The sequence below is a fragment of the Scyliorhinus canicula genome, chromosome 7, assembly GCF_902713615.1.
Source record: "Scyliorhinus canicula chromosome 7, sScyCan1.1, whole genome shotgun sequence".
NCBI lineage: Eukaryota > Metazoa > Chordata > Chondrichthyes > Carcharhiniformes > Scyliorhinidae > Scyliorhinus > Scyliorhinus canicula.
The window spans coordinates 28,777,536-28,793,793 of NC_052152.1; the positions used below are offsets into that span (position 1 = coordinate 28,777,536).

Genomic DNA, 16,258 nt, shown 5'->3' on the forward strand with positions numbered 1-16,258 from the left:
AGCAATGTGGCACCATCGGCGCTCTTCTGTGAGAATTATTCCTGGATAACGGGGAGACGGATAATGCAGCCCCCTCTGTAGCAGTTCCAATCTCTTACCTTTGAACAGAATATGTCACTGATTCCCCCTGGGAAAAAACAGAATCCCATTTAAGGATATGCTTCGACGTGACATGATCGATACGTAGGTTTCCTGGTTCCGTGATCTCTCCAAGCACTGTAGAAGCAGAAAAAACGGCATTAAAAGAGATTTTAATCTGAGGAAATAAAACAATTAAAAAAAGAGAGAAAGGCAACGAGACATGGACTCAACCAATTTAGAAACTGAAATTCCTGAGTAGGTGCAATTCTCTGCGTTTAGATGTAGCGGTAAGTTCACACATTGACAAAACCTGCAAAGGAGCCTCATTGGCACCAAAGCTTAAAATTGTCCCTCAGTCCCTCAAAGGCAAAACTTGAGGTACAGACCCAGTTAAATGCACGCCTATCTTCACATCTAAACATCAAAACAATTTTTCAGAGCACTGGTTATTTGGAAGGAAACCCACAGGGGGTCCATTAATATTTCCTATAAGGAGGATCCTTATGTTTAAGTTTTATTAAAATAACGTCAGGTTTACACACTTTGCATATTAAACTGCACATATATAGTTGGCTAAGTACATTTGAAAAGCACCGCATGTTAATAGAGTTACGACTATCCTTTGGTTAGAGGGAGTATGAGTGGGTGGAGATATCCAGTCCCCACGATGTGTGGATTTGGACGTTCCTGTGATTAGGTATTCGAGGATCCCGATTTGAATCCCCTCACTATCAAAACCTCCTGACATGGGGAACTCCTCTGAAATAGAAACTTAAGTGAATTCCAGTTTATGCATCTGGTAAATGACACTAGCACAGCTGTTACCTGACTGCAAAACCTCCAGGCTCCTTTAAGCAAGGAAACAGTAATGTGGAAAGGTTGGCTGCGAACAACTTGACGGATATGGAGACCGTTTACATAGGCTGATCAAGAGGCTGGAGTAACTATCCCAGTTGGTGTTATAACTGGATGGGAAGATATCAGAATAGAACCCTGGCTCAAAAGAGGCAACTTTCACTTTATTTAATTAAAGAAGAAAGACAGTCACACGACCGCTAATTAGTTTTGACAACAAAAATTTATTAAATATGGATTAAACCAAAAATTGGTTAATAATAAAAGACTATTGGATAATGGTCCTTTACTCCTCCCTTAGTTTAACAAACACACGCAGTTTAAGATTAACATGGTTGGCAAAGTACATGATCGATACGTAGGTTTCCTGGTTCCGTGATCTCTCCAAGCACTGAAGCTACAGTAGTCTCATTAGCACAAGAAGTCAGTGTTTGCAGATTTCGCCCCAGAAACCCCCCACCCCCCAAGAAGATTGTCATATGAGAGTTTCCAAACTTTAGAATTTCTTTGCCTTGACTACTTTTACACACTCGAGGTCCAGCCACTGATCCTCACCGATATTTCAATTCACGTTTCATAGGCTGTAGTAAAATCTCTCAAACTTGAAAATCGCTTCAGGTGTCTTTCTGGCATCTCAGCCTTCCTCCGAGCTCTGTCTGTCTTTACTGAACAGTCCTCTGTTCTCGTACCTTCAATCTCAAACCGCCTGTAAACTTCTCTCCCTTTCCTTAGCTAGCTGCTCTTTAGACAACCATTACTCTATTGTATGGCTTTTCCTATAGCCAAGCTGAGAAATCTGTCCTTCTCAATAGATTTTTAAAACAACTGCTTTTAGTAGAGCTTTGGGAGAGTCCCTCTCCCAAATGTCTATCTTCCAGCTAAAACTAAAGAACAAAGGAAAGTTTTTCCCCCCTTACAAGGGCCGCTAGCTGCCAAGCAGCTATATCTATTCTTCACTGTGTAGCTTTCTCTGTCACAATAGAATCCCAGTTGGAACAGAAGTCAATCCCCCCAAATATGAACACCTTTTCCCAACATGAATCTTGCTATATGTCCCTTCCTGGCACAGAAACACTAAATTAAACCCACCTAAAACTATTCCTTATCTCTGATGTTTATCAATACAAATATAAAACTACCTCTGTTTTCCTAATACTGATTAGGCCAATTGACTAGATGGACAGCGTGTGTGGTACAGATTCACACCACACTGGGGGCAGCAGGGTAGCATGGTGGTTAGCATAAATGCTTCACAGCTCCAGGGTCCCAGGATCGTTTCCCGGCTGGGTCACTGTCTGTGTGGAGTCTGCACATCCTCCCCCTGTGTGCGTGGGTTTCCTCCGGGTGCTCCGGTTTCCTCCCACAGTCCAAAGATGTGCGGGTTAGGTGGATTGGCCATGCTAAATTGCCCGTAGTGTCCTAATAAAAGTAAGGTTAAGGGGGGGTTGTTGGGTTACGGGTATAGGGTGGATACGTGGGTTTGAGTAGGGTCATCATGGCTCGGCACAACATTGAGGGCCGAAGGGCCTGTTCTGTGCTGTACTGTTCTATGTTCTAAGGGTGCAGGGTTTGATTCCATTTTCAACTGAGGTAGACTTGAGGCCTTTGAGTAGGACGGGGGAGTGGGAACATTCCTTTTGAAAGAGAAAGTACTGCAGCTGTTTTGGGTGATGTAATGGTATCACATTTACTTCTTTATTTTCCCTGCAGTTTGAACCAATGTGTTTCTTCCACGAGAAAATTCAGACATTGCCCCCTCACCACAGAATATCACGAGGAGAACTATTAGCAGGTGTCAGCAGTGAATCAATGGTAGCATTCTCACGTTTGCATCGTGGGTTTACGCCCCACTCCAGAGGTTTCAGTACATAATCCTGACTGACATGACTCTTTGAAGAAGTACAGAAAGAGTGTTACATTGTCAGATGAACAGCCTTTAGGATATGGCCCGCTCAGTGGGACACAAACGATTGAAGAACAACCGGCGAGTTTTCCCTGATGTCCCGGCCAATATTTCTGCCTCAAACGACTTCACTCAAACAGCTCAGCCTGTCACCTATCTCTCAGGAAGCAGGACCTTGCTATACACAAATTACCTGCCAAGTTTCTACTTAATTGGTTGCAAACTGATTTTGGGCCGAGGTTATGAATGCAACTCCATGAATACAAACATTTTGTTGCTTGGATGAGTTTGGTGTCACCTAAAGGGCTTGGAGGAGCAGCCAGACCTCTTGCTTTGATGACTGCACATTGGGGTTGTTAACGTCCATGTTCGGGTTCAAACTGCCTTCGTGTAGCATGGTCTCACGCACGGGAAGGGCAAGCAATTACAGTGTGGCACACGGGTATCAGTAAACACATTCATTCTCATGGGGGAGGTGATCTGCTCTCCTCCCTACTTTATAAACCACAGTCAGGTGATCTCTTTATTGACTCTGAAGTGGACAATCCAATTTTGGGGTGGGCTGCCCAATAATGTGGACAATTTGGAAAGAAGAAAAATTAGTAGGTGTCCATTTTTCAAATTGTGAAATTTGAACCACTGCTATGTGCGCACACCAGCAAATTCATTCGCACAATTAATTGGGCAGCACAGTAGCACAGTGGTTAGCACTATGGCTTCACAGCTCCAGGGTCGCAGGTTCCATTCCCCGCTGGGTCACTGTGTGTGTGGAGTCTGCACATTCTCCATGTCTGCATGGGTTTCGTCCGGGTACTCCGGTTTCCTCTCACAGTCCAAAGATGTGCAGGTTAGGTGGATTGGACTTCATGTCCAAAAAGGTAAATTGGGGGTTATTGGGATAGGGTGGAAGTGAGGGCTTAAAGTGGGTCGGTGCAGACTTGATGGGCCGAATGGCCTCCTTCTGCACTGTATGTTCTACCCTCTCAAAGAAATACTCTTACCTCTCTATTCTGGGAAACAGGCTTTAGGCAGGATTTTAGAAAGGCTGCTGCAAAAGGTTTTGAATACATTTATTTCACAAAACTACATTTACTTGCGTATAATATATACACATTGATTCAGCACTAGGTAGGCCACACAAGTCCGATCAAAAACAGCTGTTGATTGTGGGTCTAATGCTAAAGCTAGGCCTGAGGAGAGACTGCAGTTAGCAGGTCTGATTCTGATAGGATTCCTACAGTGCAGAAGGAGGTCATTCAGCCCATTCAGTCTGCACCGACCCTCCGAAAGAGAATCTACCTTGGCCCCATCCCCCGCCCGATCCCCGTAACCCGACTAACCTGCACATTTTAGGACTGTGGGAGGAAACGCAGGCAGACACAGGGAGAAAGTGCAAACTCCACACAGTCACCCAAGGCCAGGAATTGAAGCCAAGTCCCTGGCGCTGTGAGTCAGCAGTGCTAACCACTACGCCACCGTGCCACCCCTACTGACACTCTGCTGTCGCTGATACCCACTGTCAAAGCTGACAGCTGAATAATGAGCTGTGAATAATGAGCACTTGGCTGAAGTATCAGAGGCTGAACTATATCCCTTGGGGCATATTCTAGTTAGGAAAGAATGGTAGAAAATGGCAATGGGGAATATAGGAAAAATAAACAAATTACTATAAATAAGAACGAAACCCTTAATGCAAACATAGAAACTTCACAATAAAGTTACAGTATGACAGACACGTTGGCCATGAACAGTAGTTCTCATCACAGAACTCATTTTCATGAAGCTTAATTTCCTCTTTCACATTTACCCCCAGTCCCTGGCCTTTGTAGGCAATTCAGACTCAAACATCTTTAGCACATTTTGACCTTGACATCATGCTGTGCAATATTGGGATTAATACATTCGTATGAAACTCATTTCATGCTTTTTTTAACCCAGTAGTGACAGCATTAATTTCCAACTTAATGCATAATGCTTTCCCATACAACTTGATTTGAACTAGTGGAATGAGGTGACGTGAAATTATTAAAGCATGCAAATTTCTCATGAAGAACTTTACTGTTTTTGAATTGTGAGGGCATAATCATGCACTAGCTGCATCTGCTGCTACGTGTTCAAAGAATCCCTACTGTGCAGAAGGAGGCCATTCGGCCCATCATGCTGCACCTACCCTCTAGAAGAGCACCCTATCTAGGCCACTTCCCTGCCCTATCCCAGTAACCCCATCAAACCTTTGTACACTAAGGGGCAATTTATCATGGCCAATCCACCTAACCTGCACATCTTTGGTCTGTGGAAGGAAACCAGAGCACCTGGAGGAAACGCGCGCAGACACGGGGCGAATGTGCAAACTTAACAAGTCATCCAAAGCCAGAATTGAACCTGGGTCCCGGACGCTGTGAGGCAGCATTGCTCATCACTGTGCCACTGTGCTGTAATAGGTTTGACTGGAAATCTATCAAAAACATGACATTGCAAACATTTGCTAGTGGGAAGACCAAAAAGAGCATATTGAAGAAGAATTCATTGAATTCGTTCAGAAACAGGTCCTATGCTTATCAACTATGAGGCTCTGATGCAGCTATCTACTCTAATCTTGAGGCAAATTGTATAACTGTATTTAATGGGAAGCCAGATACCAGCCAGCCTTGTGGCACCTACCACAGGAGAGAAGCTCTGGATTTGAGTCCAATGCCAGGACCTGCTGGCCACAGAAGAAGCGTTCAGCACGATTCAACAGGTCAATAATCAGCTCAGAAATCCTTCCACCGCTTCTCCCACTATCCCCAAAAGGTAAAAAACAGACTATGGGTGTGAAGATATGCTAACAACAACAGGGGAAGCCAGATAAATACATGAAGGAAGGAGGGATGGAAAAGGTGGTGGGGTAGCATTGTTAATAAGAGATGATGTGGAGTCAATTTGGGTGGAGGTTAAAATAAACAGCATGGGAAGGAAGACATTGGTAGGAGTAGTGTAAAGACCACCAAACAGTAACCACACTGTAGGAAAGGGTATAAATCAACAAATAATAGGGGCATGTAAAAAGAATAGAGCAATAATTATGGGTGACTTTAATCTTCATGTTGATTTGGTTAATCAAGTTGGAAAGGGTGGCTACGTTAATGAATTCAAAGAGCGCATTAGGGATAGCTTCCTAGAGCAATAGGTCATGGAGCCAACCAGGGAACAAGCTATCTTGGAACTGTAATGGGTCACGAGGCAGGTTTAATAAATGACCTCAGAGCAAGTGATCCGCCAGAAGGTAGTGATCATAACATGATAGAATTTAATATTCAGTTTTAGAGTGAGAAATGTGGGTCGGAAACAATTGTGTTTAACTTGAATAAAGGGAATTACAATGAAATGAGGACCGAGTAGCTAAAGCAGATTGGGAGGAGAGATCAGCAGGAAAGACAGCAAACAAGCTGTGGCAGACATTTAAGGGACTCTCAGTAAAAGTATATCCAAGTTAGGAGGAAAGATTCTAAGAGAGGGATAAACCAACCATGTCTAACTAAGGAAGTTAAGGAGAGTACAGTATTAAGCTGAAAGAAAAAAAGCATATAAGGCGGCAAAAGTCAGTGACAGCCCCGAACACTGGGATAAATTCAGAAATCTAGCAAAGGAGGACTAAAGAGATGATTAAGAGAGAGAAAATAAACCATAAACCAAAAAAAACAGCAAGGAATATAAAAACTGACAATAAGAGCTTCTTTAAATTTTTAAAAAGGAAGAGCGAGGTCAAAGTGAATCATAAATACATAGAATTTAGAGCGCAGAAGGAGGCCACTCGGCCCACCGAGTCTGCACCAGCTCTTGGAAAGAGCATCCTACCCAAGGTCAACACCTCCACCCTATCCCCATAACCCAGTAACCCCACCCAACACTAAGGGCAATTTTGGACACTAAGGGCAATTTAGCATGGCCAATCCACCTAACCTGCACATCTTTGGACTGTGGGAGGAAACCGGAGTACCCGGAGGAAACCCACGCACACACGGGGAGGATGTCCAGACTCCGCACAGACAGTGACCCAAGCCGGAATCGAACCTGGGACCCTGGAGCTGTGAAGCGATTGTGCTATCCACAATGCTACCGTGCTGCCCTGAATCTGGGGAGATAATCATGGGGAATAAGGTAATGGCAGAGGAGTTAAACAGATATTTTGCATCAGTCTTTACGATAGAAGATACTTTGAATATCGCAATAACACTAAAGCATACAGGGGAGGAATTAAATATCATCACCGTCACAAGAGATGTAGTGTTAGACAAACTAATGGGACCAAAGGCGGATAAGTCCTCTGGCCCTGATGGCTTGCATCCTAGGATCCTAAAAGAAGTAGCTACAGAGATAATGGATACATTGGTTGTAATTTTCCCAAAATCCTTGGATTCTGGAGAAAGTACTGGAAGATTGGAAAACTGCCAATGTTCACCTCTATTCAAAAAGGGAGGGAAGCAAAAATCAGGTAGAATAGGTCAATTAACAGCTATTGATGGAAAAATGTTGAAATCAATTGTTAAGGGAATAATAGCACCACATTTAGAAAACCATAATCTTATCAATCAGAGTCAGCATAGCTTCCTGAAAAGAAAATCGTGTCTAATTTATTAGAGTTTGTTTTAAAGAGGGGAACCGTAGATGTGTTGCATTTGGACTCCCAAAAGGCATTCAACGAGGTACCTCACAAAGGTTAAGTCATGAGATAAGAGCCCATGCTGTTGGAGGTAGTATATTGGCACGGATAGAGCATTGGCTAATGGGCAGGAAACAGCGAGTGGGGATCAGGCATTCTTTTTCAGGTTGGTGACTTGTAACCAGTGAGGATCCACAGGGATCGGTGCTGGGACCGCAACTGTTTACAATTTATATTAATGCCTTGGAGGAAGGTAGTGAATGGACTGTAGACAATTTTGCAGACAACACAAAAAATAGGTTGAAAGGCAAGTTGCAGGCGGCACGGTGGCACAGTGGTTAGCACTGCTGCCTCACGGCGCCAAGGGTTCCGGTTCGATCCCGGTCCAGGGTCATTGTCCGTGCGGAATTTGCATATTCTCTCTGTGTTCGCGTGGGTCTCATCCCCACAACCCAAAGATGTGCAGTGGAGGTCGACTGACTATGCTAAATTGCCCCTTAATTGGCGGGGAAAAAAGAACTGGGTACTTTTTAAAAAAAATTTTTAAAGTCAAGTTATGAGAGAATACAAACAGTTTGCAAAGATATATTGGTAGCTTCAGTAAATGGGCACAAATTTGGCAAATGGAATATAATGTGGCAAAATATGAAGTTGTTCATTTTGGAAGGGAGAACAAAAGAACAGAGTATTTTTTAAATGGCCAAAAACTACAGAAAGCTGCAACACAAAGAGACTTTGTGGGTCACAGAAAGCTATCACTCCTGGAACAAATCCATCTTTCTGCACCGCATTTAAACTTAAAAAACATTACGCGGCTGGTTCAGTATCTTAGCCGGTGTTGAGGGCTGACCAGGCGTCCAAAACATCAGCCATGATCCTATTGAATGGCAGAGCAGGCACAAGGGGTTGTTCAGATTTCTCACTGTCTTAGAAAGACATGGAAGAATCATTTGATGACGTTAGGAGGAGGAGGGTTGGACGAGGCTTGTGTGGAGCATGTTCAACATGTACTCAGGGGACTGAAGGGTTGGTTTCTGTGTTGTAAACACTGTGTAGTAATTTCATCCCCCTCTTTTGCCACTTCCTTTTACAGTCTTCCTTTTCAAAAACTTGCGCAATTCCATTTTAAATGGCACTACAGCGATCCGCCTCAAAAGCCACACAATGTCCTCAACAACATCATACCCATGATGCAGAGCATCTAAAACTAGAGGGCCACTAATAAAAAATAAGGGGCCGCCCATTTAAAACAACGACAAGGAGACAGGTTTTCCCTCAGAGGGTTGCGATTTTTGGAACGCCCTTCCTCAAAAGACGAGAGTAGCAGGGTCTTTGAATATTGCTCAGATAGATGTAGAGAGACTTTTGATACGCGAGGGGGGGGGTCAATGGTTATCAAGTGGTAGGCAGGAATGTGGGTTTGGGTTTCAGATCATCCATAATCTGACTGAATGGCAGACCAGGCTCGAGGGGCCGAGTGGCCTACTCTGCTCCTAATCTGCATGTTCTTTGAACACCCACTTTTGCTCCTGTATTTATCATTCTCATTTATCCTCCTTCGTATCAATTCACCAATCAGTTAAAGGAATGATTATATTTATGTAGCATCTTTTATAACCTCAAAATATCACAAAGCACTTGACAGCCAATCAAGTACTTGTGCAGTTACTGTTGTAGCTTAGGAAACATGGCACAACAATTGAGAAAGCGACCTGTGATCTGTTCTTTCGATATTAGTTGAGGAATAAATATTGACCATACCCATGAGAGCTCTCTTGGTCTTCTCTGAAATAGTACCATGGAACCTTGTGTGTCCAACTGAGAGAACGGATGGAGCCTCATGTCTCAATAGCGTAGCACTCCCTCAACACTGCACCAGGCTACCGGCCAAGACTTTCTGTGCTCAAATCTCCGGACTGGGCCTTGGACTCACATAACCTTCTTCACACAAAGTCAAAAGTACCATCAACTGAGCTGAACCATAGACCAGAAATAATAAATAATTCAGCAAAAGGTAATAAGGATCAGTAACAAAAACACAACAGCAATCTGAAAGGTAAAGAGCGAGAGATGCGTAAGTGAAAGGGAGGGTAGGGAGACCAGAGAACAGGGCTTAAACGTGAATAGTGGATTTTTCTGCCTTGTGACATCCCAAATAACTTCACAGTCAGTGAATTGCCGTGTCAGGTGTAGTCACTGCTGTGACAGAAGCACCTACAGCAGACAGTTTTATAGCGGCACGGGTAGAGGGAGTTAAAGATGTAACAGGTATATAGATACAAAGAACCATATTGACAAGTTCAATAAGCAACCTGCTTGAAATGTTAGCCAAATGGGTTCAAAGAGAGTTAAAAAAGTAAAAAGATGGAAATTTTGAAAAATTTAAAATACCGGAAATGCAAAACATGTCCATTAGTATCTGAAAATAAGCACAAGAAAGGTTAGTGTTTTGGGTGTTACTCTTCACTAGAAATGGGAACTGGAGGGCAAGTTATCTACTGTGCAGGACTGACAAAACAGAGAGGGTGAAGCTGAAGTCAAGACTGAGGAATGCTGACAACAGTACTGTGGAGACCTTCGATAAAAGTCAAAAGTAAGTTTAAAAATCATATTAAGACATGAGCTCATCACCTTCATTCTGTCCCTCTTGAACCACCAACCTTCATTCCTAACCTTGCATTGTTCCACTCAGTTCAACACAGACTTTAGGAGCATTGAATCAAATTCATCAAGGCCGTGAGAGTGAAATGGCAGGTTAGAGAGTTGGGGCAACGTTATAGTAATAGCAATGTCTCTGACCAGCACTTCCATTAAGTGAGCGTGTATACAAGGCCTGTAGCATCACTGAACGCAGCTTAGTAGTGCTTCTTAAACCCCTGCAATTCTTGGGTCAGATTTTCAACTGGCCATCGAGGCAAGAAGGGGAGTGGGTGCACTTTGAAAATAGTGCTCCTCAATGATATTTCAGGATTTTGAAACCTCCAGGATCTGGGGGCTCTTACTCCAGATTGGGTGCAGTGCTATTCAGCTGGCCACCAAACCATTTTTGTGCATGGTGAGGCTGTTGACTCTTCGGCGTGCTGGTTCATCTCTTTTGCAAGGCAGCAGCAGGATCCATCATGGCTGCCATGTGCCTTTGCTGCTCTACAGACAGCTCCTGCCTAATGTTAACTCTGGGCATTACTAACTGGGTGCCAAGCTCAGTTCTGCCGCAATTAGGGCATTTACATTTGGCAATAGCATGAACAACACATTTGGTATAGGATCAGAACCTGGGAATGATCTGGGCGTTAGATTCCAAACCCTGGATTGAAACTCACAATTACATCTGAACCTTGAATTTAGAAACTTCATTTTCTGTTATCCTGCTTATTTCTCTCCATTTTTCAAGATTTATAAGAACATAAGAACTAGGAGCAGGAGTAGGCCATCTGGCCCCTCGAGCCTGCTCCGCCATTCAATTAGATCATGGCTGATCTTTTGTGGACTCAGCTCCACTTTCCGGCCCAAACACCATAACCCTTAATCCCTTTATTCTTCAAAAAACGATCTATCTTTACCTTAAAAACATGTAGTGAAGGAGCCTCAACTGCTTCACTGGGCAAGGAATTCCATAGATTCACAACCCTTTGGGTGAAGAAGTTCCTCCTAAACTCAGTCCTAAATCTACTTCCCCTTATTTTGAGGCTATGTCCCCTAGTTCTGCTGTCACCCGCCAGTGGAAACAACCTGCCCGCATCTATCCTATCTATTCCCTTCATAATTTTAAATGTTTCTATAAGATTCCCCCTCATCCTTCTAAATTCCAACGAGTACAGTCCCAGTCTACTCAACCTCTCCTCCAATTGTGGGCCCAACACGGATCCGTGTTGTTTTCGCTTTCCTTTTATTATTAATTTTCATGTTATTTTTATTCTTTTATTGCTTTTCACTAGGATGAGTTCAGACGGTTTCAATAAATTTTAAGTTCTCTGTCACATTACAGACATTGATTAACATGCCATTTAACATTGGTTAGAACTTGGAAACTGTCGCTCGGATTCCCTTCAGGCAGGGCCGGCTCAAGGTACCGGCAACTCGGGCAGTCGCCCGGGGCGCCATGTGCTAGGGGGCGCCATCAACGAGTGCGTGACCGGCGTCAGAGACCTGCCGACAGAGAGACCGGCCCGCCAATCAGTGAGTCCCGATCATATACCAGATCACTCCGCCCCCCCCGCCCCGACCCGACCGCCCCCCCCCACCCGATCCCCCCCGCCCCGACCCGACCGCCCCCGACCCGACCAACCGCCCCCCCCCCCCACCCCCGACCCGATCCCCCCCGCCCAGACCCGACCCCCCCCCGCCCCCGACCCGACCCCCCCGCCCCGCCCCCGACCCCCCTGCCCCCGACCCGACCCCCCCTCCCGACCCGACCCCCCCCCCCCCCGACCCGAAGGGCGCCGAAGTTCAGCTTGCCCGGGGCGCCAGCAACCCTAGGGCCGGCGCTGCCTTCAGGAAAGCTGTCAAAAGAGGCTGCAACGTTAGTCATCCAAACAGACACTGTACATTTCCAGGCGATGTCAGTATGCACAGACACAAACAGTATTGTAACGGCAACATTTCAGCTTCAACTGAAAAGAATGTTGCATTCTCCTGAAAACATATAGCTACATTTTAAGACATAGCCCTGACAGATAGGATAGGTTTTAATAGCACACTGGTTAGCACTGTTGCTTCACAGCACCAGCGTCCCAGGTTCGATTCCCAGCTTGGCTCACTGTCTGTGCGGAGTCTGCACGCTCTCCCCGTGTCTGCGTGGGTTTCCTCCTGGTGCTCCGGGTTTCCTCCCACAAGTCCCGAAAGGCGTGCTGTTGGGTAATTTGGGCATTCTGAATTCTCCCTCAGTGTACCCGAACATGCGCCAGAGTGTAGCGACTAGGGGCTTTTCGCAGTAACTTCATTGCAGCGTTGATGTAAGCCTTCTTGTGACAATAAAGATAATTATCCTATTATTATTATCCCCAACGGCTGAATAAGCTCGTCAAACAGGAATTTCATCACACTTTCATCATAGTTAACGCAGTTGGCTAGATGGTGTGCACGTAACTCTGAACAATACCACAATGCAGGTTCAATTCCTGTTCTGCTATTGACCTGGGACCTGCTACTGAGAGCAGGAGGCAAATGGCATAATTTAATCAAAGGATAAACTATCAGCAGACAATGAGCACACATGACAGGATATAGATTCACCATTACTTTTAAGCACATAGTGTCCCTGCAAAACTACTTTTACATTTGTGGAATGTCAAATGTCTCCATTATGGGGGGGGGGGGAAATCCACATTAAAAAAAAATGTTTTACAAAGTTTATGACATTTTAGCTTCTATCTCAATCCAGTCATAATCATTTATTTTATTATCTGAACATTTAAATTAAACGTTTAGGAAAATCAGTGCTTATAGCTTTCTGATTTTGCTTCTGCGAGGATACTTCAGTGTGATTATCTGTACACCTTGTTGCTAACATCACTGCAGCTGGATGTCTGCCGATCCCCGGGCTTCACTCCAGATTTAAATTACCGTCTGGGAAAGGGGATTTCCACGCCACAGGAATTGCTACACCTTGGTAGATAGCTTTCTTTGACATCAGCAGCATTGCTTTACTAACTGCAAAATCCAGCTCATTGCAACACATGGGAAGATCCCTGGCTGAAAGACAGGACTGTAAGTGGGTCAGGAACACTGGTAAAGGAGCAGGCTTTGCCAAGGCTCTTTACCCGAGTCACAACATTATCAGCCAGCTTCCGGGTTCTGGGGCCAATGGGGGAGAACAGGTGGGATGAGACGCTCGAACTGTCAAAGGAAGGTTATCTAATTAAACGGACCAAGCTATGGGTTAGAATGGCTCATCAGCTTTTTGATTTCTGAGAATCTAGAATCACTGCAGTGCTGGAGTCTGGCCTATTGAGTCTGCACTGACCCTCCGAAAGAACACTCCACCTAGGCCCACTTCCCTGCCCCGTAACCCGATCCACACCCGGAGGAAACTCACGCAGACACGGGAGAACGTGCAAACTCCCCACAGTCACCCGAGTTCGGAACTGAACCCGGGTCCCTGGCGCTGTGAGGCAGCAGTGCTAACCACTGTGCCACCTTGCCGCCTGTGGAGTGACAATGGGAAGGCTGCTCCCCAGGTCTCTCACTCCCACTTGGAGGTCCTTTTTTAAAAATTTGCTCGTGGGATGTGGATGTCGTGACCCTGCCTTCTTGTACTGCTGGAGTCCAGGTGTTGCAGGAACCTCCACAGCGCTGTTAGGAACGGAGTTCCAGGATTTTTACCAACCGACAGTGAAGGAACGGTGTTATTGTTAAAAGTCAGGCTTAGAAGGGAACCTGGAAGGTAGTTGTGTTCTTATGCACCTGCTGTCCGTGTCCTTCCAGGTAGTAGAAATTGTGGGTTTGGAATGTGCTGTTGATGGAGCCTTGGTGATTTGCAGCACTGCATCTTGTAGACGGTAAACGTTGCTGCTACTGTGCATTGGTGGTGGAGGGAGTGAACATTTAAGGTGACAGAAGGGGTCTCAATCAAGCCAGCTTCTTTGGCCTTGATGGTTTTAAGCTTCTTGTTTTTGGAACTGTACTCGACAATGGAAGTGGCGACTATTCCATCACACTCCTGACTTGTAGATGATGGACAAGCTTTGTGGAATCAGGAGGTGAGTTACTCTCCAGAGTATTCCTAATCATTAAGCTGCTCTTGCATCCGCAGCATTTATATGGCTGATTATTTACCTGGCTTGTCCAGTTCAGTTTCTGCTCAATGGTACCTCCCAGGTTGCTGCTAGTGGAAGGGAGGGGGGGTTCAAAGGGAGAGGGTTAGAATCTCCCTGTTGGTGATGGCACTTGTGTTCCGGAACTTGCAAATCTCACTTGCCACTTATAAACCTAAGCCTGACTATTCAAATCTGTCTGTGTTTGGACACAGACTGCTTCTATATCCATCGAGTTGTGAATAATGCTGAATATTGTGCAATCATCAGCGAACACCCCCATTTCAGACCTTATGATGGAGGGTCTTTGATGAAACAACTGAAGATGATTGGCCTGTGGACACTACCCTGAGGAACTCCTGCAGTGGTGTCCCAGGTCTGAGGTGATTGATCTTCAACAACCACAACCACCTTCCTTTGCAACCAGAGGAAAGATTTTCCCCAATTCCCATTAACTTCAGTTTTTCCTCGGGCTCCTTTGTGCAACACTCAGTCAAATACTGCCTGTCCATCACTTTGTTGATGGTTCAGAGTAGACTGATGAGGCAGTAATTGGTAGGATTGGATTTGTCTTTCTTTTTGTGGACAGAACATAACCTTGGTAACTTTCCACATTGACAGATGGATGCCAGTGTTTTAGCTGTTCTGGGACAGCTTGGCTAGGGGTGCAACTTATTCTGACTCAAGTCTTCAGTGCTATTGCTAGAATGTTGTCAGGGCCCATAGCCTTTGCAGTATCCAGTGCCTTCAGCCGTTTCTTGATATCATGTGGAATGAATCCTGTCATGAGATCTGAAAGACTGCAGTGAGTGAGCTCTCTCAAGACTGGGTGGAAGAGGGCAACCTCTCCACCCAGCAGGCATGAATGGAACTAGCCAAGGAAGTCAGAAGATGTGTGGTCCCTTCAATCTGGAGATAGTGCACCAAGAGAATGCACTATCCTCAGGATGGCATGACAGGTGAGAACCACATTACTTTCAGGTGTCAAAGCTTTCGCTCTGACTTTCACAGCATTCTCCTCCACAGCATTCCTCAGAATGACCTACCTTGCAGCTCCACTGATGCCTCCCTCCGCAGGAACCTCACATACCCATCACAACCTACACTCACACTAACCCTATTGCCTTCTTATACCCACGCCTCATAGTCACCCACCTGTACAAGTCCGATGGGTTGCACCTTGAACCGAAATGGGATCAACATCCTTGCGGGGAGGTTTGCGAGTGCTATTGTAGGGTTTGAACTAATCTGGCAGGGGACAGGTCACAGAGTGGAGGTACAGTGGGAGATGATGCACGACCAAATAAAGAAGAAAAACAAAGTCAGTCTGGAAGGCAGTGCAAAGAGAGTCATGTTAAAGCACAAGGAATATGACAAGGCTGGATGTCATTTATTTTAACGCAAGGAGTCTTACAGATAAGGCTGATGATCTGATGACATTGATTAACACATGGGAGTATGATATTATTGCTGTGACAGAAACATGGTTGAGGGAGGGGCAGCTCCATATTGCGGGTATAGGATCTTCAGGCGAGACATGGGGGGGCGGGATTGTTCCTCATTCCCTCTTCAGAGGTCCAAAATGGAGCTGCATAAGTTCCGCCCAAGCCACCCTGAAGATGGACAATAAGGGAAGTGCAGGTGAGGGGTGAATGAAATGACAGACAGATGAAGTTGCTAGTGAGTTGCTGACAGGTAAGGAAGCAGGTGCCCTGGCTGTTAAAGCAGAATTGAAGGTTAAAACAACACTGAACTACCTACTATAATATTTAAATGCTTTCCCAGACAGTAGGGCTCCTGCCATCACCTTCAGTGCTACGCCTGTGAAATCCAGAAGTGGCCAGAGAGATAACGGGATCTCGGCCAGACGCCACTTTTAGGGGATTTTACTCCCTGCACATTTCCAAATGCCCCTCCTCTTTGCCTGGGGAAATCTCCCCTTCCATTTCTGCCTGGGACTTCCCCACCCTGGAGACTCTACTTACTCATCATTCCCATTTCTCTCCTCAGTCTGAGTCTCCATCA

General features: G+C 45.3%; 1 protein-coding gene across 1 annotated transcript in view; it reads right to left on the reverse strand.

The window, feature by feature from the left end:
- LOC119968816 (interferon alpha/beta receptor 1-like) overlaps positions 1–16,258 on the reverse strand; it is a 54,139-nt gene that overhangs the window by 22,630 nt on the left and 15,251 nt on the right. Inside the window, exon 2 of the mRNA XM_038801641.1 lies at positions 99–216. Coding sequence (XP_038657569.1) covers positions 99–216 — 118 coding nt within the window. The remainder of the gene's footprint in view (positions 1–98; positions 217–16,258) is intronic.